This window comes from Ranitomeya variabilis, chromosome 5, assembly GCF_051348905.1.
Source record: "Ranitomeya variabilis isolate aRanVar5 chromosome 5, aRanVar5.hap1, whole genome shotgun sequence".
Classification (NCBI taxonomy): Eukaryota; Metazoa; Chordata; class Amphibia; order Anura; family Dendrobatidae; genus Ranitomeya; species Ranitomeya variabilis.
Window position 1 is genome coordinate 498,166,714 of NC_135236.1, and position 26,223 is coordinate 498,192,936.

The window sequence follows — 26,223 nt, forward strand, 5'->3', positions numbered from 1 at the left end:
AACACAGTGGACCTACACCAGCAGTTGACATGGCTCCCGAAACCATCATTGGTTGTGGATACTTCACCAAAATCCCACAATGACTGTCTGCTATTTCAGCTTTCTTTTCTGCTCGCTTTCTAAAACTGAACATGGACAAAACAGAATTCATCATCTTTCCCCATCTCACTCTGCCCCTCCACGAGACCTATCCATCAATGTCAATGGCTGCTCACTTTCCCCAGTCCCGCATGCTCGGTGCCTCAGGGTGATCCTCGACTCTGCCATCTATTTCAAGCCTCATATCCAAGCCCTTGCCTCCTCCTGCCAACTCAAACTCAAAAATATTTCCCAGATCCATGCATTCATGACCGTGACGACTCTCGCCTACCACGGAAACCTTCAAAGAGAACCTGAAGACCCACCTCTTCCGACAAGCCTACAACCTGCAGTGATCCTTAGTCTGCTGAACCGCCGCACAACCAGCTTTACCCTCTCCTAGTGTATCCTCACCCATCCCCTGTAGACTGTGAGCCCTCGCAGGCAGTGACCGCTCTCCTTCTGTACTTGTGTGTGCCTTGTTTTGCTCATGCTTATTGTGCTTGTCTATATCTGCCACTTTCACATGTAAAGCGCCATGGAATAAATGGCGCTATAAAAATGTATAATAATAATAAAAATAATAATAATTGATGCAGCAATTGATATCAAAGGAGCCCTGACCAAGTATTGAGTGCATTTACTGAATATACATTTCAGTAGGTCAACATTTCGGATTTTAAAATAATTTTTTCAAGCTGGTGTTATAAAGTATTCTAATTTACTGAGATAATGACGTTTGAGTTTTCATTGGCTGTAAGCATCATATAATCCTCAACATTAACAGAAATAGACACTTGAAATACATCACTGTTTTTAATAACTTTATATAATATAGGAGTTTCACTTTTTGTATTTAAGAACTGAAATAAATTAACTTTTTGATGATATTCTAATTGTGTGAGAGATAAACCTGTATTTCAAATGTTTATTTCTGTTAATGTTTCTGATTATGGCTTACAGCCAATGAAAACCCAAACGTCATTATCTCAGTATATTAGAATACTTTATAACACCAGCTTGAAATATGATTTTAAAATCCGAAATGTTGGCATACTGAAATGTATATTCAGTAAATGCACTCAATACTTGGTCAGGGCTCCTTTGACATCAATTGCTGCATCAATGCAACTTGATGTGGAGGCGAACAGTCTGTGGCACTGCTGAGGTGTTATGGAAGCCCAGGTTGCTTTGATAGCAGCCTTCAGCTCGTCTGCATTGTTGGGTCTGGGATCTCTCATCTTCCTCTTGACAATACCTCATAGATTCTCTATGGGGTTAAGGTCAGGCAAGTTTTCTGGCCAATGAAGCACAGTGATACTGTTGTTTTGAAACCAGGTATTTGTAGTTTTGGCAGTGTGGACAGATGCCAAGTCCTGCTGTAGAATGAAATTTCCATCTCCAAAAAGCTTGTCGGCAGAGGGAAGCATGAAGTGCTGTAAAATTTCCTGGTAGATGGCTGCGCTGACTTTGGTCTTGATAAAACACAGTGGACCTACACCAGTAGATGACATGGCTCCCCAAACCATTACTGATTGTGGAAACTTCACATTAGATCTCAAGCAGCTTGGATTGTGTGCCTCTCCACTCTTCCTCCAGACTCTGGGATCTTGATTTCCAAATGAAATGCAAAATTTACTTTCAAATGAAAACAATACCTTGGACCACTGAGCAACAGTCCAGTTCTTTTTCTGCTTGGCCCAGGTAAGATGCTTCTGGCGTTGTCTATTGGTCATGAATGGCTTAACACAAGAAATGCGACACGGGTAGCCCTTGTCCTGGATACATCTGTGTGTGGCAGCTCTTGAAGCAATGCCTCCAGCAGCAGTCCAAAACTTGTGAATCTTCCCCAAATTTTTGAATGGCCTTTTCTTAATCCTTCAACGCTGCAGTTATCCTGGATGCTTGTGCACCTTTTTCTATCACACGCTTTCCTTCCACTCAACTTTCCATTAATATGCTTGGATACAGCACTCTGTGAACAGCTAGCTTTTTTAGCAATCACTTTTTGTGGCTTACCCTCCTTGTGGAGTGTGTCAATGACTGGATATCTGTCAAGTCAGCAGTCTTCACCATGATTGTGGAGCCTACTGAAACAGACTAAGGGACCTTTTAAAACACTTACGAAGCATTTGCAGGTGTTTTTTTGTTAATTACTCTAATTTACTGAGATGACTTTTGGGTTTTCATTGGCTGTAAGCCATAATCATCAAAATTAACAGAAATAAACACTTGAAATAGATCACTCTGTTTGTAATGACTATATAATATATGAGTTTCACTTTTTGTATTGAAGAACTGAAATAAATGAACTTTTTGATGATTTTCTAATTTTGTGAGAAGCACCGGTATTACTAGCACATAAAAACCAGTAAGTTATCTACGTGTAGCAGTTCTATGTTGGAACTTGCATTAAAAAAAACCAAACATCTGTTTTTATGTTTTTTAATGCAGCATTATACATCAGACGCTCTAATATAGAGAACAGATTCAATCCACTGTAGCTTGCAGCATGAGCTGTGTGGAAAAGCGTGGCATTATATAAACCACAGCCTGGCACACTATTCTTTTGAGCACAGACACAATTACATTGAAAGATTCTGCCGCAGCTCATGATATTACGGCATTAAAGGGGCATTAGCCTGTTGTGCTTTTCCCATTGTGGTCAGCACAAATTAATGAACAACTGTTTCTTTGCTCGTTTCTGCCCACATCTTGTGCGTTTTATTGGAAATACCAGTGGTAGGTTATGAAAGAACCCTGCGGGCTTCAAACAATATTGCAAATATCTTCCCTTTAATCCTCCGTGCACAGCATCCTGTTATGTGTGTACAGATGAGAGCGGGTGCCGTCCTTTTGATGCTAAAAGCATCCTTTTTCTCGGCTGTTGTCATCCTAAGCTTTTTATCCTTTTTCATATAGGTCATCTGCCAACCCTGGGTCTAGATCATGAGTAGCCTAAATAAGAAGGCTGGCAGTCTGCCACGGATCCAGGAAACAGGAGGCTGCAGACATGGAATAATGTGTACTGTCTGGCGGATTGCCTCATTGTGTCAGTGGCAGCATGTTACACCTGTAGAGCCAGTGGTTTATTGTACTAAGAAATCTAACATTAATGCACGGCTCATCCAAGAGGCACCTTTTACTATAAGAACGTAGTTACTTTTAATATTTTATTGCGGAAGATGAGAAAAATTCTTTCTTCTGCCAATGCTACGTTATGCCATGTTCACAGCTGTGCCAGAGACTCTGTCAGGACCTCCATTGCACATCGCATTGCTTTTGATGGGGAAAAAAAAGCTATTTTATCTGTGAATATTACAGACACCTTTGCAGAACCCAACAAACCCAATTTATAAATCAACAAAAGGACAAGGAATCATTTCTGATGACCGAGAGGTGCCGAGCGCCATCTCCCATCTATGTAAATATGTAGAGTGCATACATAATTTTAACCTTTAAAGAGCGAATTGGGTGTAGTTTAATGGATGCAATGGCAACTAGTTCCGTATTTAGGACAATGAAGCTAGCGCCTCAATTTTTTAATGACTTTTAATGATGCTAAGGCCCCAATTAATCCATTCTGTTGTCTTGATGAGCAGTGTGCTTCAGTCAGATGTGCCAAATTCATAGTGCATGTGGCCCATCTTTTAGCTGCCATACATCACAAGAAGTGTACTCCATTCTCTTGATAAAGCGTGTGGCGAAACTCAAGCTGGATGCGATCGGCACCTGGGCTCACTATGTATATGCATCATGGTATTACTTTTTGCATTAATTTTGGGAGGTTTGTGATCTGTGCGATTCACACTTAGGTCATTTGGGGTCTGTGCTCGGCCTGGTGGTATGGCTTTTACTCTTTTTTGGATCAAACACAGTGTTGACGAAGTACCCTTTCTTATTTTTATGCACTATTGCTTTTTACTTACAGCAGGGTATATGTTAGTTTTGTTTCTATCTTCCATTTTATCTGTTTAATGGCCAGTGTGAACATGCTCCTACACGTCGCATGTATACCAACTTATACGCCAGTTCACTTCTTTCGGTTTTACTTCAGGTTCTTGCACTGAGTGCACACAAGAGTGTGACCTCTCTTTCTTTGATCTGGGCATTACATTTATATACAGGGTTGGACTGGCCTGGCAGGCCATTGCAGTGGACCTGAGAGAGATGGTGGTGGGAAGAAGAAGGAGTAGAAAAAAAAAGGTCTGCGGTTTATAGGGGCCCGGGCCCTTTAAAAGCGCAGGCAGAGTATGTGCAGGGGAATGCGCACACAGCGTTCATTAATAATAATAATAATAATAATAATTTTATTTATATAGCGCCAACATATTCCGCAGCGCTTTACAACTTATAGAGGGGACTTATACAGACAACAGACATTACAGCATAACAGAAATCACAGTTCAAAACAGATACCAGGAGGAATGAGGGCCCTGCTGCTCGCAAGCTTACAATCTATGAGGAAAAGGGGAGACACAAGAGGTGGATGGTAACAATTGCTTTAGTTATTTGGACCAGCCATAGTGTAAGGCTCGGGTGTTCATGTAAAGCTGCATGAACCAGTTAACTGCCTAAGTATGTAGCAGCACAGACACAGAGGCTATTAACTGCATAAAGTGTATGAGAACATGATGGAGGAACGTGATTATGTTGTTGTTTTTTATTAATAGGCCACACAGGGATAATTAGGTTAATGCGTTGAGGCGGTAGGCCAATCTGAACAAATGAGTTTTTAGTGCACGCTTAAAACTGTGGGGATTGGGGATTAATTGTATTAACCTAGGTAGTGCATTCCAAAGAATCGGCGCCGCACGTGTAAAGTCTTGGAGACGGGAGTGGGAGGTTCTGATTATTGAGGATGCTAACCTGAGGTCATTAGCAGAGCGGAGGGCACGGGTAGGTTGGTAGACTGAGACCAGAGAGGAGATGTAGGGTGGTGGTGGTGGTTCATTACCTGAACCGACGCGTCGCACGTTCCGATGAACACTGATGTGTGCGCCTGACGTCGCCAGCGTATGACATCAGTGTCATGCACCACATGTGACGGGCGTACACAAGTCAGCTGCCAGCCTATGCTAAGTCGGCGGCCATTTTAATATGAGCGCGCCAAATCTGCAGAGGAGGACGCCGCCCAGAGCGCAGGCAGACAACGGGAATATGTTTTTTCCTTCTGGGCGGGGAAAAGGATTGTTATACAGGGGAGGGGCAGGATGGATATATGGGGAGGTATGATGGGGGAGTAGAGCGCCTGTGTATAATATCACTGGTGATCACTGTATTACTTGTACACGGACATGATATACAAAGCTCTTGTATATATTGTCACTGGTGATCACTGTATTACCTTACATTATACACTATATACCGAGCTCCTGTGTATAACATCACTGGTAATCACTGTATTACCTATACACTGACACTATATACAGAGCTCCTGTGTATAATGTCACTGGGGATCACTGTATTACCTGTACACTATACACTATATACAGAGCTTCTGTGTATAATGTCACTGGTGATCACTGTATTACCTACACACTAACACTATATACATAGCTCCTGTGTATAATGTCACTTGGGGTCACTGTATTACCTGTACAATATACACAGAGCTCCTGTGTATAATGTCACTGGTGATCACTATTACCTGTACAAAGACACTATATACAGAGCTCCTATGTATAATATCACTGGTGATCACTGTATTACCTGAACACTTACACTATACACTGTATACTACAGTATATACAGAGCTTTTGTGTATAATGTCACTGGTGGTAATAGTGTTATTAGTACTGTAGTTTGTATTCATGATCAGTATTGTAGTATTCGGTCACTTTGTGGTGGTAATTTGTGATCTGGTCACGGTGCGGCGGTATTTATCCCCTGTATGTGGTATTATTCGTTCACTATGTAGTGGTAATTTGTGGTCTGGTCACAGTGTGGTGGCATTTGTCCTTTGTATGTGGTATTATTCGGTCACTATGTAGTGGTAATTTGTGGTTTGGTCATGGTGTGGTGGTATTTGTTTGTTGTATGTGCTATTATTCGGCCACTATGTGGTGGAATATGTAGTCTAGTTATGGTGTGGCGGTATTTCTCACTGCACATGGTATTATTTGGTAACTATGTGCTCTTTTTATGGTTTGGAATGTTTGTTCCTTGTATGTGATATTATTCGGTCACTATGTGGTCTGGCCATGATGTGGTGATATTTCTTCCCTGTATGTGATAAGCATATTACCCAAGCCCATTTTCCTCACAAAAGGAGTGGGCAACTCTCTAAATTAATTAGAACCATATTGATCCACGGCAGTTAAGCAGCACGAAGATCAGAAAGTGTTTGCACAGTAGTAGTAAAATAAAATACTTTATTTCAACAAGAATTAAACAATTATTTCACAACACATTATAAAAAGGTGCCTCAAAACCATATCACACTAAGTGGGAAGGACCGTTACAGCAATTATAATCAGAATGTTGGTAAATGTATATATTGCAAACGAAATATGCCCTTTCATAAAGCAAGTCTCTTTTTTAGAGACCATATGGCCATATAATGCCGGAACTCATAGAATTGGGTTTGCTATATTATACATTATATTGCATCCCCATGTCTAAGGAAAATACATTTAAAACAATACCCATGTTGGTGTATGGGGGTGCCAATTTGCAATCACCCCAAAACTCAAATCCTTTCCAAAAATGTAAGTTGAATCATGCAGAAAAAGGCTACAAAAGTCTTTAGTGCCTGCAAACATGGGTTAAACTAATCAGATGTAAACATGCTTAAATAAAGTGAATATATGGATAAATTCCACCAGTGAAAAAGAAAAACCCCTGTATGTGGTAGTATTGGTCTTGGTATAGTGGATTATGTTGTGTTGGCGGTCATTTGTTCTTTCGGCTATTAATTAGAAGATTCTTTATTTCCATTAGAAATTAAATACTTGAAACACAGCGACAGAGATGCACTTACAGGGGTTCTCCGGTGAAAACAATAATCGCCTCTCCACAGGATAAGTGATAACTTATTGATTTGTGGGGGTCTCTTTGCTGTGACCTGCATCAATCGGAAGAATGTGGAGCTTTTATTCCTATTAGACTGGAGCGGTATATTTGACTTGATCACTGATCTGTTCATTCTCTCAGTGGCTGCGAGCGCTGCTCTTGTTTTTTTTCTGGAAACCCCAAAGAGAATGAATGGAGCTGTGGTCAGACATTCCACCTGCTGCTCCATTTTAAAATAGGGATAAGTGTCCTGCAAGGCATAAAACTTCCCCATTCTTCTAGTGCAGTTTCTAATGGTTGGACCTCAGCGATCACTTATCCTGTGGAGAACCATGGAACGGTGATATCTTGTTTTAGCCAAAGATCCACTTATAATAATAATAACAATCTTTATTTTTATATAGCGCTAACATATTCCGCAGCGCTGTCCCCGATGGGGCTCCCAATCTAGATTCCCTATCAGTATGTCTTTGGAATGTGGGAGGGACCCGGAGAGCCCGGAGGAAACCTGCGCAAACACAGGGAGAACATACAAACTCCTTGCAGATGTTGTCCTTGGTGGGATTTGATGTTGTCCTTGATGGGACTCCAGCGCTGCAAGGCTGCAGTGCTATCCACTGAGCCACCGCGCTGCCCCACTTTAATGTAAACTAAAAAAATAAAAAATAAATCAAAAAACGTGTTTACTAATTACTCAATGTTAATTATATGATCTATTTTACTTACTTATTGTAGGGTATCCCATATGTCTATTTTGTTTCTATCTTAGGTTTTGACGATTCATTATTTTGCTCAACAACAAGTTTACCTTATTGGCACATATGCTATGAATCTGCCATTTTATTTTTTGATGCAGTAAGTGGGTTTTAGATAAATTGTGACATGCAGTGTGCACGGGGATGTCTACTATTTATATGCAGTAACACTGATTGTGCATTTGGTATTGTGAGGTTCAGGGTTTCTGCAATTCATTCCGCAGGCAGGTGTACTTTGACTCCACCGAGTATTACATTTATACTGAGCACACAGCCATCCATCCACTACAATGAAGTGAAATCCTGGTTATGTGAAATATGCATTTCTATGTATGTTTACTCACCACTACTGATCCCATTTTCTGCTGCTTTTTTCTGCACTTGAATTTTAATCATGCCACAATTAACAATAAAGTATTTTATTAATTTAAATGGAATCAATCACCAGGTTTTTGCTACTTCATGTGAAAGCAACATAAAACGGGCAAATTCCTGATTCCAGCAATGTATCGCTTAGTTTACTGGGTGCATCAGTTGTGAAATAAAATCACAGTTTTCTTTGCTGCCGATCTAGCAGTGTTCTGAATGCGGAGCCCTTTATAACCCCACTCGCATCACTGATCGGTAGCTTTCTGTATACAATGTGCATTGACAGAAAGCTGCTAATCAGTGGTGGTGGGTGGAGAGGTTACAGAGCAGTTGACCAGATGGCACCTAGTTCTTCAGCGATCATCTCCTGGTGATAGTTCACTGGTTTTATTGAAACAACACACAGCCCAGTAAGTAAACCATTGCTGGAATCAGGGTCTCTGACCCTACACCATGCTGCTCTCCTATTACATAGCAAAAACCTGCTTGCAAATTCTTTTGAAAGGGCTTATCAGGACCATTTTATATTTTTTTTCCTAAGAGTTAACAGGCAGGTAGTTGCTAACTACCCGCCTTACATAGCAAAAAGCTGTTGGCGGATTCCTTTTTTGAAGGGGTTATCCAGGACCATATTTATTTTTTTCTAAGGACTAACAGGCAGGTAGTTAGCAACTACCTTCCTTTTCATCCTGCCGCTCCTGTGGCTTTTGATGACATCACGTCAACAGAGTAGCCGCTTCTCTTCCACTCTGCTCTGATGACATGCCAAGACTGCCAATGCGTTACTGTTCGACAGCTGGCTCCCCACTGCATAACTGCAGGAAGCCGACTGTCAATCAGAATGATGCAGGCAGTCAAGCTGGGGCTGGTGTAAAAACACCATAAGTCACTTTATTTTTGTACAGCTGCAAATTGTACCAACAATTTGCAAAAAAGCAAGACAGTTTTACACAGGTGGTACTATAGAGTTTAAGTCCTCTTTTTCTCAGAAGAGGCAATTTGCATACCAGAATTCTGGTGATTGCTGTTTGATTAATCAGTCCTTAAGTATTATTTACTTGACATTGCAACTTTCTATGTCTCAAAGTAGTTGTCCCAACTGTTTCTCATATTGAAGCCACCTCATTGATGAGTGGATTACCATAAGGATTGCTGCTCTAACTTTCAGCTAATATTGCACACACAGTATGGACAGTGATTGAGCCAAATTAGACTAACCCTATAAAGGGGTTCTTCATAACTTTAACATTCATGGTCTATCGTTCACATAGGTAACCAATGCTCGATTTGTGTAAGTCCAAAATCAAAGACTCCTGCCAATTGAGAAAAAAGAAGCTATGTACACAATATCTACTTTATTGTTAATACAGGCACATCAGCGCATCCTTCTGAGCCTTCATAGAATTCACTTGAAAACTAGTGTTGCAGCTCCATCACTGTAACAATCATCGGTGGTGATCATAGTATCAACTGTGTAAAATAATTTACATGAAAAAGGCAACAAATGGCAACATAGAAAAGTGGAAATTAATGGAGTTTTCACGTAGCAACACTGAGCAAGTAAGAAGCATTTATAGGGAAAATGCAACTTTACTCCATCTGTATATGGACAGATGGCCGACAGCTGTCTATGCTCCTGATCTTCTAAACTGTCCTTGACATCTGGCAAACTAGTGAAGTATCTTTTTGCTGCGCCAAACTTTAAAACATTACTTCCCATATTTAGATAAGAGATGTCAAGTAGATCGGACCTAATACCCCACCACTAAAAAAAGGGTCATCTTTCTCTATAGAAAAGCCAAGGATGAAGAAGACCCTGTATTTAATACCATAAGCATTTGATAGGGTCGTCTCAGGAACAACTCAAGAGGTTTGTTGAAAGTCAAACATTTCAGTTTGACATAAGGGACCAGAACAGATGCAAATCCGCTTTGATGCCATGACATTTGCTCCACGTGTCACAGATTTACTTTCAAATATTTACTTGAAGATCAAATGTGGATGACCCGAGAATTGCTCCAGACAGATACAATGGCATATTACGGAATGACACTTGGTAAGTGTATCTATTTAAAGAGAAACTATTTGTAGACTTTTGAAGTCACATTAAATTGAGGGAACCTGTCACTTGGCTTACGTACACTAAATCACCACATTATTCAGTTTGATTACAACTTTCCAGGCATGTCTTTACTTAAACTGTCTGGACAAGGCCGTACTGTGAAGAGTTAAGCAGTCTGGGCTGTAATCATAGTGTTACATGATTGACTTCCTAAAGAGGGTAGATTGTCCACAGAATTGTTCATGATACCCTGCTCTTTCTCCGAGTCCCTGCTTCGGATATATGTGTGAAATGTGTTGGAAGCTGGGGATCAAGTGCAAGTACATCAAGAGTCACCATGTGTGTGCTAGAAGAACACAACAGAGAATGCACGGGATTTTGAGACCATCTCTGGTTACTTTAGACCTTTTTTTTACATTAATCATACCACAATAGGTGGCCTGAACTACATAACTCTTGATGGTAATGGTCCCATCAGAATGACTATTGGGGGGGGGCAATTTGTATAAAGAAACCAACAGATTATACAGTTTTTTACTATATGCCTTTACATGCAAAACATTCTCTTGTAAAGCTACTAAAGAGCATAATAATGTGGTGAGGCGGCTAAGTGAAAGTAAACCAAGTAACAATTTCCCCTTGAAAAACTATTTAACTGGTCAGTGTGTCATTTCAACACACTTTGCGTAAACCAATAGTACAATCTAATATAAGAAACTTTGTAATATATCTGATCAGAGAAATTGGTTTTCTGTGTATACTGTGTACAGAAGTGAACATGTAATACCTTAACAGACTTTTATTAATTCCAATATTCTGGAATTGGTCCTTGCAGCGTCTCTTACTTTGAGAAGTCACGTGACCACCGATGTCACGCAGGTCCTGTCTGTCTCCAGACACCGCGAGCACCTAGGACTCTATTGCGGTGCACACACGCCCGCGCACCATCAGAAAGAGCCGCACGGAGCGCTTGTCACCAGCCGAGACAACGCTCCGGCCTTATCTAACCAACTAGCTGCCGCTAGCCACCCATACGGACTCCAAGGATACTCACAGAAGACTTCACATCCCCTGCTTGCAGACTACTGAGCCGAATATAAGCAATGTATTCACCCAGAAGATCTACTCTGAATGTCTCGGACTAAATATCAAACAATTAACAGCAAAGTCAGCCCTTTAAATCCTAGTAAAACTTAGCATTTATTAATACACCTAAAAATAAAAACATAATTCAAAATTGTATACATAAAGTGCTCATGATTAACAGTGCACTAGATAAAAAATGGCACAATCTCACCCAAATTGTTAGCTGGCCCTCAGATACTGCTCCATATACCAAGAGACCAGATGATGGGGAGAAAGGACATCAAGACCAAATAAACGACATAGGGGGGGAGTGGGGAACACGGGGGCCTCTTTTACCCTGTCGTGCCCTCTGCAATCAGCTCCCGCCCTTACAAGGGCAGTACCCAAGTGTGAGCCTATTTTTCAGTGCCCCTGGTCAGATATAGCCTCCCTGAACAAAAGTGTGTATCTTCCCTACGCGTTTCCCCACCCGTTTGGGGGGTTCATCAGGGGAAGTTTAACCGGGCTAAAGAAAACCGAACGAAGTCACCTGCAGTGGCAGGGTATGACCTCTCTGTATGCCGAGATACTGTGTATAAGAAAAAATGGGGAGACCATTTTTTCTTATACACAGTATCTCGGCATACAGAGAGGTCATACCCTGCCACTGCAGGTGACTTCGTTCGGTTTTCTTTAGCCCGGTTAAACTTCCCCTGATGAACCCCCCAAACGGGTGGGGAAACGCGTAGGGAAGATACACACTTTTGTTCAGGGAGGCTATATCTGACCAGGGGCACTGAAAAATAGGCTCACACTTGGGTACTGCCCTTGTAAGGGCGGGAGCTGATTGCAGAGGGCACGACAGGGTAAAAGAGGCCCCCGTGTTCCCCACTCCCCCCCTATGTCGTTTATTTGGTCTTGATGTCCTTTCTCCCCATCATCTGGTCTCTTGGTATATGGAGCAGTATCTGAGGGCCAGCTAACAATTTGGGTGAGATTGTGCCATTTTTTATCTAGTGCACTGTTAATCATGAGCACTTTATGTATACAATTTTGAATTACAGACTACTGAGCCGCAACCTAGTCAACCAGGGGAAAGGTAACATCCCTTCAGTGCCACTAGCACCTAGAGTCTTGTTTAGAATTTTTTACTGTGATTTCCACATTCTATAACACGCAAATAGCTTTAAAGTATTAACCTAAACACTAGTTGGTCTTAACTACTCCTTTGACCATAATTGCAGATGACAGCAGGTCCTGCTGAGAACTTACACCACTGCATTGATTAATCCAGTGACTAGCTCACGCTGTACGCTGTACTATGTTTTCCTCTAACCCCTTAAGTCTTTTTAGTGACACAGTCACATCACCTAGCCATCGGACTTTCCTCACTTCTAGCTTTGCTTGCTGTACCCTACTTCTAATTCTCTCTAAGGCATTCATAGCGCAAATTTATTGGTATTTCTAATAGTGATTCCTTACTTTTTGACATCCTTGTAGTGTTGTCCTATTTGCAGCGTATTCCTTCCCCATTATACTAGCGCCTCTAACCACTTGTTTTGATATGTTTTATAATCTGATTAAAAAAAACTTTAATTGATGTAAGTTGTGGTGTCTAAGGCTACTTTCACACTGGCGTTTTTTGTCCTCCATCGCAATGCGTCGTTTTGGTCAAAAAACGCATCCTGCAAAAGTGCTTGCAGGATGCGTTTTTTGTCCATAGACTAACATTAACGACGCATTGCGACGAATTGACACACAACACACGACGGTTGCGCCGTGTTGTGGCGGACCATCGGCTGCAAAAAACACTACATGTAACGTTTTTTGCTGCCGACGGTCCGCTTTTTGCAACACCACCAGGTGAGCAGATCCATGTTGGTTTATGTGTTGTTTTAACATTTAAAGCCCTATTGTGCGCTCTTCCTTTTCCCAGTTTGCCTCACTACTTAACACAATTGAGCACCTCTGGAGAGACCTGAAAATGGCTGTCCACCAACGTTCACCATCCAACCTGACAGAACTGGAGAGTATCTGCAGGGAAGTATGGCAGAGGATCCCCAAATCCAGGTGTGAAAAACTTGTTGCATCATTCCCAAGACGACTCATGGCTGTATTAGCTCAAAAGGTGCTTCTACTCAATACTAAGCAAAGGGTCTGAATACTTATGACCTTGTGATATTTCAGTTTTTCTTTTTTTAATAGATTAGCAAAAATAACTACATTTCTGTTTTTTTTCAGTCAAGATGGGGTGCAGAGTGTACATTAATGAGAAAAAATGAACTTTTTTGAATTTACCAAAAGGCTGCAATGAAACAAAAAGTGAAAAATTTACAGGGGTCTGAATACTTTCCGTACCCACTGTAGATGTTTGCCTAATAAGCAACTGCAAAATACAAACCACAGCAAACAAGGTTTAATGTGACATTTGAGCAAACAGACATGTTCCTATCTAAAACCCAATAAAGGAAAAAGAAAACACTTCTATTATCTTCTAGAAAGGATCTTGAGCCAAAAAAAACAAATATAGACAGGACATTTACTCTGAAGGGTAGGTTCATACAGAGCAGATACTGTCAGCTCACAAGGCTGAGATGGGTTAGGGTACTGTCACACAGTACCATTTTGATCGCTACGACGGTACGATTCGTGACGTTCTAGCGATATCGTTACGATATCGCAGTGTCTGACACGCAGCAGCGATCAGGGATCCTGCTGAGAATCGTACGTCGTAGCAGATCGTGTGGAACTTTCTTTCGTCGCTTGATCACCCGCTGACATCGCTGGATCGTTGTGTGTGACAGCGATCCAGCGATGTCTTCGCTTGTAACCAGGGTAAACATCGGGTAACTAAGCGCAGGGCCGCGCTTAGTAACCCGATGTTTACCGTGGTTACCAGCGTAAACGTAAAAAAACAAACAGTACATACTTACATTCCGGTGTCTGTCCTCCAGCATCTCAGCTTCTCTCCACTGTGTGAGCGTCTGCCAGCCGGAAAGCGAGCACAGCGGTGACGTCTGACATCACCGCTGTGCTTGCCGGCTATGGCGCTTACACAGTGGAGAGAAGCAGAACGCCGGGGACAGACACCGGAATGTAAGTATGTACTGTTTGTTTTTTTTACGTTTACGCTGGTAACCACGGTAAACATCGGGTTACTAAGCGCGGCCCTGCGCTTAGTTACCCGATGTTTACCCTGGTTACCGGGGACTTCGGCATCGCTCCAGCGCCGTGATTGCAACGTGTGACCGCAGTCTACGACGCTGGAGCGATAATCATACGATCGCTGCGACGTCACGGATCGTGCCGTCGTAGCGATCAAAATGGTACTGTGTGACAGTACCCTTACTCACACCTTACCCTGCAGGATAATGGGTATGAAGGAAGCCATTTATCAACTGGGCAATGACGGCTTGTAAATCTCACTGTCTAACGCAGAACATTTTAAAAGATTAACAAGAGAAATGCTAAATGTCATCTTATGATATAATATACCCATTTATATAAAGGCATTAGATAAGCACTTTAAAGTCTGTCACCCACACAACACAATTTAAAGAAAGCACATAGTCACATAGGGGACTTGGCCCTATAAAAGCCATACCTGTACTGTACAAATCTATCCTTCTGTTGTGCAAATATGGCTCTTAACCCCCATAAGCTAATTAGGATGCTTTGTGTACCCTTGGTGTGGCCAAGCATTTCAGTGCACTGCTGTGCCCCTTGAATACGAATATCCCTGCCTCCCTTTCTGGTGATGGACAGGGCTGGTTTGCTCAGAGCCAACGTTTTGAATACTGGTGCCTGAGCTCGCCCCCTGGCAGAGTTCCTAGATCAAAGCATGCACGGAGCTCTCTCCTCTCTGCTGTGGCTGCACGCTACAGTATAGTGCAGCGCTGCAGCAGAGAGTAAAGAGCGGTGTGCACACATGCTCTGATCTAGGAAAGCGGACAGTGAGCGAGCTCAGACAGCAGTTTTCACAGCTCTGGCTCTGGGTAAACCAGCAATGTCCATCACCATAGGGGGAGGTGAGGATGTCCAAATTCAGGGGGTGCAGAACAGCTAGCTGAAGTTGCCCGGCCGAGTGTACTCATAAGCAAACGGGAACAGAGAGCGGTTTTTTTCACAACAAAGGAATATGAGAATCCTCATATGAGTATGGGTTCAGTTTAAATTGTATTTTGGGGGTGACAGACCCCCTTTAAGCATTTTTGCTACATTAACAAAAAATCCCCTATAAACAGAATTATTTTCTTTGTTCTCTTTTGTCATTGTGTTACAAAGCCGACCCACTTTGAGCAGTTTTTTTAGCGCCTAGTTATGCAGCGATACATCTCTGGCTCCTGTATCAATACATAATTATTTATTAGTTATTTTACATAACTAGAACATGTCAGACTAAAGGAGAGCCCAGTGGCAATTCCCAAAAGACATGTTTTATGGTCTACATTAACAAGAACTAGCATGTTGTGTTTTATACTTTGAAGGTAAAGAAAAATAATTTATACATTGAAAATTTAATTTTTTTGTTCATAACTTATAATATTTATTGTCTTGGTTCTATTGGGGCAAAACATACAAGTTATCAATTAAACGCATTTGTATAATACACTGAAAGATAATCAAGTTACAACTACTGGTAGTTTCCAGTTTTGCTTCATTAAATTATGGCGGTGTTTTTTAGGCATTATTAGGCAGTGGTAATTTTAGTTAGACACAGAGCTCGTCTGCATCTACATGAAACAACAGCTCCGACATGCCAAGGAGCACACAAAGCCACAGGCTCTATTAAATGGTCTCATGTGGTCTTCTGGAGCACACAGCTCCCCAGCCTCCTGGCTTCTTGCTTGCTGGGGGTGGTGCACTCCTGATGACAGGCAGTTCACACCAGTGGCACGGTTGCTCTGCTGATCTGAATTGTGCTCTCTCTGGTGCTGCAAGTAGAGGCAGCTTTGGAGGACTGCAGTGATACTGAGGCTGGTTGGACAACCTCCTATCAGCGCTTACAAACTGTAATATAAAGAGCTTGGAAGCATTGTGCTCCTTGCTTAGAAGATCAGTCAACACTGACAGACCGCTCAGAGGGCCGGTAATGTAGGCAACAAGTCAAACAATAAAACTAAACAGGAATGATTTTAATAAAAGGTACATTTCACAGTTGCTGGGTTTTTTTTTTAGAAGTACTTTGCAATTTTACCAACTCAATGAAGCACTCTAATCAAAGTTTTTATCGGGACCCTTAAAATATTGCAATCATCATATTATATAGCACTGTGTACTTACAATTGCTCATTTTACCTTTCTACCCAGTTAATTCTTCTCTTTTTTTCTGCTCTATATAGAAACAGGAAGTCTCTTTTTCTCTGATTTTATTATTCCCCTCTTCAACTCCTGACCCAGCTCCTCTTCTCCTCCCCCTGCCAGGGACTTTCCCCTATAGACAACTGACCTCCTGCTTCTACATAGAGCTTAGAAGGATTCAGCTAGTCAGTATTTAATCACATGATGCCATATCCCAAATGGAAAAGAGAAGAATTAGCTGGGTAGAAAGGCAAAATGAGCAATTGTAAGTACACAGTGCTGTATAATATGATGATTGCAATATATTAAAGAGGATAAAAACTTTGACGAAAGTCCTTTTTTAAGAGGATAAAGTTACCCTTTAGCTACAAAGGGCAAATTAACTGTCTCCTTTTCAGAATATCTCTGGCAACTGGGCTTTAAGCTCACCCTGTACATTCACACATCATGCACAATTTGTGTGTTGAGAGCTTAGTATACTGTTACACAACCTAGATTTCCGGAAAGAAAATCATACAAATATACATTTATTAGACAGAATAAAACATGAGTATGTGCTTGCAAAATATTGGTCTCAATTCTAAAAAATATAAATGATGGCAACTTAACTGAATAACTTTTTTGTGAAATTACAGTTTCATCCCATTTTTTTGCAATATAAATTTTCTTAATGGACAGATTGAGGCTTGAGAGTTTAGGATCCAGTTAGCCAGCCCTTTAGAAAACACTGTGCAGACTGTATGTTTTTTTTTCCAGTTTTTTTATGGCACAATAATCACAGTGCGATACATGAAGCTGATGGTTATGAAAATCCCCTCACCAGCTGTGACATAAATGTTATCTTTATGCGTGCGGGAGAGAGGCTTGTAAATCATTTGTGGTAGCTCTTGGAGACATTGAGTTCTTTCACAGGCATATACTGGATTATTTCTCCTTAAATAAACACATAATTGGTAAGCGGGGACACTTCATATACCTACATGCAATTTATAAAACGCAGCAACATATTATGTTAGCAATCATACTGGTGGAATGTCGGAACACTATATTGGCAATAAAGTGGAGTAAATTGCAATCGTACCGTTTATTACTGGCGTGTAGACAACAATCCCAGCCAAATTTGGGTCGGATACAGTTGTGTCTAGTATAAGGCCACCAACACTGAAAAACAAGTTTGATTCGTTTAATGAAGAAGGTTCTTAATCATTTATTTAAACATCTTGATTCTATTTTAAAATGCTAGAAGTTCAAATGAGATGGTAGCTCTTCTGGGATTCTCCGAGCCTTTGTGACAAGCTATGCTACCAGATGTGAGACTTCCTTTGTAGTCCTTCTCGGGGATGTGCCAGTGGCTGCCGGCCTCTTCTTAATTAACGGCTGAGCAAAGCCTTGTAAATTACAAGATAAGGCAGGGAAATGGAAAGCTTAGAAAAAAATGTTTCTTGCAGCTACTATTAAACAATGTTGTTTTAAGAGCAAAATCATGTGGGTGGTCTGGGCAAAAGATGGCAAAAAAATTAAAGCTAGGCATTAAGGGATGGCACAGAAAATCCACAGAATATGTAATAAATAATCTAAATTATGACGTAATGTGATATTTGAAGGTTCCAATTCTATTGCCCAATGAAATGCGCACTAGTCTTTTTTTTGGGGGGGGTTCAATATACGCAACCGATGAAAAAATGGTCAGTTCTTCAAATTCAATATTCTTTATTAAGATCCAATTTTAACACAGTAACATAGCTTAACATTAATAGCCAACATGTTTTAAATGTATTAAATGTTCATATTCCTGGTGTGAATATGTTGGAAAGTGTATACTCATACTCCATACATGTTCTTCTGGCTTTCCTAATTACTTTGTTTTTATTCTGTTAGATAGCAGAAGAATTTTACTATATTGCTTTTTTTTTGCTAGAAGTCGCCCTCTAAGACCCCCGTGGTACACTTTCATTCTTTTCATTTTTGCCTGACCTATAGCTAGAATAATCATAAAACGAATTTCCGAACAGAAAAGCGTACCTTATTATGATAGGTTGCCTGTGCAGTTGTGGAACTGGGTATTTAGGTGTGACTTTCCAACATATTCACACATGCCAGGAATATGATTGTTTTATAAGTTGGTTATTAAAGCACCACTCCATGTTAGTATTCTACTTAAAAGCCGATGCCTCCATGTGTTATCAGCTCAGCTCCGGTCACGCGCCACCATCTTGTGGCCTCAACTTCTGAATGACCAGAAGTCAGAGGTAATGGTCACAAGCCCTCAGTGGAAGGGTATGTGCACACGCTGCGGAAAGGTGTGCGGATTTTTCTGCACTGATTTTGGTAAATCCACAGGAAATCTGCACTGCGGATTTACTACGGAATTACCGCGGATTTACAGCGGTTTTTGTACGGCTTCCACCTGCGGATTCCTATTGAGGAGCAGGTGTAAACCGCTGAGGAATCCGCACAAAGAATTGACATGCTGCGGAATAAACAATGCTACGTTTCCGCGCGTTTTTTTCCACAGCATGTGCACTGCGGATTTTGGTTTCCATAGGTTTCAATGGTACTGTAAACTCATGGAAAACTGCTGCGAATCCGCTGCGGATCCGCAGCAAAATCCGCAGTGTGTGCACACACCTTGTGAGGGCCTCGTTCTGGCTCTCATAGACACAGGTACGATCCAGCAAGTCAAAACCTGTAGAAGTAAAATGCTAGGTACAGGGAACTTAGATTACTTGCACTCCAGTGCTGAAATGAAAAAAAAAACCCACTGGAGTAGTGCATTAATGTTGAACTGTGAACTATTGTGTTTTGATTGGACCTAAAACTATTGCACTTTAACTTCAAGAATTGACCCGGAAGCGGGACCATTTTTTTTATATGTAGCCTATGAGGACATGCTAAGGTGTGCCGGGGTTTTGTATTTCCAAATAATCTCAGATGTTATGGAACAGGTGATCAAGTTCTTCCTCTGGATTTTTCAATATACAGCTCTGGCAAAAATAAAGAGACCACTGCAAATTGTTCAGTTTGTCTGATTTTGCTCTTTATAGGTACCGTATATACTCGAGTATAAGCCGAGATTTTCAGCCCAAATTTTTGGGCTGAAAGTGCCCCTCTCGGCTTATACTCGAGTCACGGTCGGCGGCAGGGTCGGCGGGTGAGGGGGAGAGGGCGCTGAGGCATACTTACCTGCTTCCGGGGCTCCTGGCGTTGTCCCTGCAGACCCACGGTCTCCGGGTGCAGCAGCTCTTCCCCTGTTCAGCGGTCACATGGGACCGCTCATTAGAGAAATGAATATGGACTCCACTCCCATAGGGGTGGAGCCGCATATTCATTTCTCTAATGAGCGGTAACGGTGACCGCTGATAGAGGAAGAGGCTGCGGCACCGAAGACCAGCTGTCCGGGGGAAGGAGCCAGGGACGCCTGGAGCAGGTAAGTATTACATATTCACCTGTCCACGTTCCACACGCCGGGCGCCGCTCCATCTTCCCGGCGTCTCTCCGCACTGACTGTGCAGGTCAGAGGGCGCGATGACGCATATAGTGTGCGCGCCGCCCTCTGCCTGATCAGTCAGTGCGGAGAGACGCCGAGACGGGACGCTGAGGAGCTGCAAGCAAGAGAGGTGAGTGTGTCATTTTTTTTTATTGCAGCAGCAATGGCACAGCTTTCTATGGTACATCTATGGGGCAATAATGAACGGTGCAGAGCACTATATGGCACAGCTATGGGGCAATAATGAACGGTGCAGAGCACTATATGGCACAGCTATGGGGCAATAATGAACGGTGCAGAGCACTATATGGCACAGCTATGGGGCAATAATGAACGGTGCAGAGCACTATATGGCACAGCTATGGGGCAATAATGAACGGTGCAGAGCACTATATGGCACAGCTATGGGGCAATAATGAACGGTGCAGAGCACTATATGGCACAGCTTTCTATGGTACAGCTATGGGGCAATAATGAACGGTGCAGAGCACTATATGACACAGCTTTCTATGGTACAGCTATGGGGCAATAATGAATGGTGCAGAGCACTATATGGCACAGCTATGGGGCCATAATGAACGGTATGGAGCATCTATTTTTATTTTTGAAATTCACCGGTAGCTGCTGCATTTTCCACCCTAGGCTTATACTCGAGTCAATAAGTTTTCCCAGTTTTTTGTGGCAAAATTAGGGGGGTCGGCTTATATTCGGGTCGGGAGTATATACGGTATATTTTTGAGTAAAATGTAAATTGTTCCTTTAGTCTATAAACTTCTGACAACATGTCTCCGAATTTCCAAGCAATAAATTTTGTATTTTTTTCTGACTAAAAAAATGGTCAAAAACAAAACAAAACAGTGCTTTCAGACCTCAAATCATGCAAATAAAACGAGTTCATAATCATTTAGAAACAACAAATCTAATGTGTTAACTCAGGAAGAGTTCAGAAATCAATATTTTGTGGAATAACCATGATTTTTAATCACAGCTTTCATGCGTCTTGGCATGCTTTCCACCAGTCTTTCACACTGCTTCGGGCGCAAAAATGTAAGCAGTTCTTAGTTTGATGGGTTGTGACTATCTATCATCCTCATTGATTACATTCCAGAGGTTTTCAATGGGGTTCAGGCCTGGTTATTGGGCTGCCCATGACAGGGTTTTGATGTGGTGGTCTCTTCATTTTTGCCAGAGCTGTATATCATTACTATTGCATATATTTTTCACATACCGTATTTTTCGGACTACAAGACGCACGTTTTTCCCCAAAAATGTTAGGGGAAAATGGAGGTGCGTCTTGGAGTCGCAATACACTTACAAATCATGGCTCAGCGGCGGCGGTCCCAATGCAGCCTCCCTTCCCATGCTGGTGCTGGTGCGGCTGTGCTGCGGGCAGGGGCTGTGCTGCGGGGCTGTGGCAGCAGCTCTCTGGGCTCAGTGGGGGCTCCGACGGCATTTCGTCAAAGCCCGGAGGCCCCCCCGCTCATAATGGCATGTTGCGGTGGCCTCCGAGAACATGGGCGCCGGGAAAATGGCCGCCGGGCTGGCACACGCTCAGATTCAAATCTCGTCAACGAGATCTCGTCTCCCGAGATCTCGGGGCGAGATCTCGGCAACAAGATCTGTATCTGAGCGTGTGCCAGCCCGGCGGCCATTTTCCCGGCGCCCATGTTCTCGGAGGCCACCGCAACATGCCATTAACGGATGAGAGGGGGGCCTCCGGGCTTTGACTAAATGCTGTCGGAGCCCCCTCTGAGCACAGAGAGCTGCTACAGCCCCGCAGCACAGCCCCTGCCCGGTAGCACAGCCCCTGCCCCGTAGCACAGCCCCTGCCCCGTAGCACAGCCACTGCCCGCAGCACAGTCACTGCCTACAGCACAGCCACTGCCCGCAGCACAGCCCCTGCCCCGCAGCACAGCCACTGCCCACAGCACAGCCCCTGCCCCGGAGCCCAACCACTGCCCCGGAGCACATAGCCTCCACCCCTGCCCAAGCACAGAGCACCAGCCTGGGATGGGATTTCCTGGAGGCCAACGCACCAGCCTGGACCACCGAAAGACCCCTGTGACCACTTCTCCACCTGTGCCGATCCCTTCACTGGTAAGCTGAATTCGGACTGTAAGACGTACCCCCATTTTAAACATTTTTTTTTTTCCTTATTTTTATTCTGAAAATTTGGGGTGCGTCTTATGGTCCGGTGCGTCTTATGGTCCGAAAAATACGGTACCTGCACAGACTTCTCTTATTTTAGGTTTATATTTTGAGGTTTCGTTTACAAAGTTTTGTGGACAGATTTGAAGCCTACCGTAATTCGGCACTGTGGTACCCTGCATTTTATTTTTGCCATATGTATCCTAAGTATACTGTTAACAAACAATTCTTGTTTTGTTGTGTTATTCTGTCTAGGTTTTGATTTTCTGGATAGTGTTCTGTATTACCTATGGGAAGAGTTCATTTTATTTTGATGAACCTGAAACCATGTATGTTTTCAATTGAGAGGTGTTGTTCTTCAGTAACTATTTTCTAGACAATTGTCATTTGTGAGGTTACATTGCATTACAATACCATCTTTTTTCTTTACGTTTTTTTTTCTCACTAATGTTTTAGGGAATTGGTGATCTACATCCTTGTTGGGTCACATAACTGATGGTGCCTATTCTTTCTTATGCATACAGAAGTATTTTCTAACAGGTTTTATAATTAATTTTTTTTTGTAAACATTTTAGCTGTTGCAATGTTACAATACAAGTTTTTTCAACTTTATATAGCAGAGAGCATTGGTGCACGTTGAAAGGGAACCTGTCAGCAAGATTGGATCACGGGTGGAGGAGACAAGAGTGACCTGTCAGTCAGTGACCAGAGGCTGTCGGGTAAAAAAGGAGAGAGGCTGAAGAGCTGACGTGCAGCCCCAGCCTCGCTACACTTGTGTACCATTTGCAAAAACCTGCTGTTGGGCTCCTTTTTAAGTGATCAATCTTAAAACACAATGACCTGAAAATTGCAAAACTGTAACTGCAGCAGAAAACATTTTACAATCCATTCCCCTTCATAGTTGTGTGAAGTAAGGAGAATGACAATCTCTCTAAAACACATCAGAGACTATTAATAGAGGTTGTCACTTTTATGGCCTTCTGGGATGGGAACATGTGCACACTTTAAAATTAAACAGATAACTCTGTTACTGGAAATTCTGTAAGACCCAATGGCTGTGGTTAAGGAAAGGTGGGAGAGAGATGTGTGTAGGAGTGGTGGGTCTGATGGTTTGCTCCCTGACACTCTAAAGGGTTCAAAGTATTTGACGTTCATGTATGTTGTAAAAGGATAACATTCACTGGTGCTGCAGTTAGGTTAGACAGGATTAAATGTAATGGCTGGCCCAGTTTGGGAGGGGGAACTGAATTGGTGTCATAGACAGGAAGTGACAGAGACAGTGAGTGCTGAGCAGGGAAAAGTGACAGGCTCAGGACAGGGGCTGCTAGGGACAGCGTGAGCCCAGAACCTCAGAGCCGTGGATTGCCATGGAACCCCTCCGCAGGAGTCCCTTTGGCCATCCTGCGAACCTCGAGATAGACGTCGGGGCCCAGGGGCACACTCCTTCTGCGAAGCTGCAGGAGAAATTGGACTTAGACCTGAAGAGGCTGAGTGAGATGGAATCCAGGCATGCTACTAGAAAAGGAGAAGATCCCGTAGAGCAAGGGAAGATACTAAAATGGATGTTCTACCTATACCGAGAACCAGGGCTGAAGTTGTGTCAGGTACCAGTGGGAAAGATGGCAACCCATTAGGCCTTATCCTTTATAGCCGCCTGTAAAAACGGCCATTCACCAAGTAAAAGTTTGGTTGTTTTTATGAACCTGGGGCCCCAGGATTGATTGTTGCCCTAGTTCCAGAAGAGGGATTCCTGGAAACACAAGAGACCTGCAGCCCTGAAGTAAATGAGATGCACCTCACACACAGCAGCACACCAGGACTGGGACACGTGTTGTCAGTAGAATGCCAAAACGAGTGGGAACAGAAGCTCATCTACGATTACCTCGCTTGGGCATCTTACACATGGGACATATATCATCTGAGGAGTGGGATTATGTTCTGTAATCAATTGGAAAGGTATCGATTAATACAGACCAGAGACGTTCTCAATTGTTTCTAGTGCACAGGGTCTATTGAAACCCAAAAGCTTTATGTAAAATGAACGTCAGAGTAGACGATCGCTGTCCTAGATGTGGGGAGGAATGAGCTGACTTGATTCATATCTTTTGGGCATGTCCTCAATTGGGTAAGTTATGGGAGAGTGTTGTTAGACTAGTTATGGAGGTCTTTAGCATTTAAATCCCACTTAGTCTTAAATCTGGTGCTTGGCGAATGTTCTTCCCTCTATGGATGAAATAATTTGAAGTCTGAACAACACAATTTTGAAGTGAAATAAAATATATACCAAAAGGGGAGCAATTGCTAAATTTGGGAAACTATTGTGTGATTGGATTAGATGTCCTGCAGTAGGGTCTTACATTTTGGCAAGAGATGCGATTTTCAATTTATTAATACTTTGACAGTTCTAAATTATTCTATTGCCAGGAATACGAGATAGATAGTATTGAATCTTAATGTACTGCTTTTTCCTTTTAATTAGTCCTGACCTATGTTGTGTGCAGCAAATAAAAGGGAGGGGGGTGTTCAGTGGGGAGGGGTGGTTAGAAGCGGAAAATGAATATGGTTCAAATATGTAAGCAAATACTGGGTATACTATACACACTTGCAGTTCATTTGTATGTATTGTACAAAGAAATACTGTTATTACAAAATATTCTGCTGTTAATTCTGTTAATTGTTTTAACAAAAGCTACTTGATTAAAAAAAAATTAAATTGATAAATAAATCAGGGAACAAATTTGGCAAACTTATTTTAGATTCTTATCATTGTATCTGCAATAAACAGTGTTTGCGCTCATCATTCTAAAGAAATACATAAATCTAAATTTTTCTGCTTTCTTACCCTTTATGTATAGTGCATAAACAGTCCCCGTCAATCTGTCACATCATATGACAAATGTACATGACTGTGTGTTTGGAAAAACATCATGGAGAGATTTCATTTGCCTCCTGCTGATAGTTTAACCATATGTTGGGAAATGTAGGATAATATCTCTCTATATATTTATTGACATTCGTCATCTTCCCGAAACGGCGTGAATTGGAGGCATCCTGCTGGGCTGAGCAGAGTTTTACAAAATTGCATGTACTGGTACAGTAAGATATCTAGTAGATAAAAAATATACAAGAAAGCTCCACAAAAATGTTTTCGAGCAACTAAAATGGGCATCAGCCTTTACAGCAATAGTTGGCATATTTTGGATGCTGTAGGGATCACAGCACAGTTTTATAATTGCACCAAATACATCTTCTGTCATTTCACATAAATGAATTAACAAATAAAACGTTACATGTTTGTCTGAAAACAAGAACAGAAAAGTAAAAACAGCAAAAAAGAAAAGCACCAACCTGCTAATAAGCATTGCAGTAATGACTGGCTCCCAGCCAGAGTGCAGAACAGTTTTTGTCGCCGGATGTTTTGATGCCACTACAATCCATATTGGGGTTAGTGCCAAGAAGAAAGAACCAACCAAAGGTGAAACAAATGAGTACGAATCTGGAACAAAGAACAAATATTACCCGTGAGAATTTCCCGCGCCAACGTTCAGCACTATGCAATCAATCACCTAATAGATGTGCGGATGCAGAACAAAGGCGCAAATCTTCAAAGAGACAGTTCAGTTTCACTGAAGAAGTTTGCTCTGCAAATGTGGAGTATATGATAGGGGGCCATTGCAGGTCTAGTATCTCCCTGATTAAGCCTCTCAAGGCTAAGGCCCGCAGATCTCGGAATGCCCACAGCATAATTACAACATTTTTTGGGAATGACACCATCAAGGTTTTTTTTTTATTATTTAATTTATTAATTTCGCAATAAATATTTTTTTCCTTCTTTGCAGCATATAGGAAGCTTTAAGGTAGTGGAAAGGCAAAATCTGCATCTACTTTTTTGTTTGTTTTACAAAAGGGGACAACAATAACAATAAGATTAAAAAAAGAATGAA

The 26,223-nt window shown here is 42.0% G+C and overlaps 1 protein-coding gene across 2 annotated transcripts in view; it reads right to left on the reverse strand.

The window, feature by feature from the left end:
- Positions 1 to 26,223, reverse strand: part of SLC41A2 (solute carrier family 41 member 2) — a 133,057-nt gene that overhangs the window by 34,105 nt on the left and 72,729 nt on the right. For both annotated transcript variants that reach the window (XM_077265668.1, XM_077265667.1), the window contains exons 7-8: positions 25,628 to 25,775; positions 17,726 to 17,805 (exon numbers count right to left, since the gene is read on the reverse strand). In XM_077265668.1, coding sequence (XP_077121783.1) covers positions 17,726 to 17,805; positions 25,628 to 25,775 — 228 coding nt within the window. The remainder of the gene's footprint in view (positions 1 to 17,725; positions 17,806 to 25,627; positions 25,776 to 26,223) is intronic.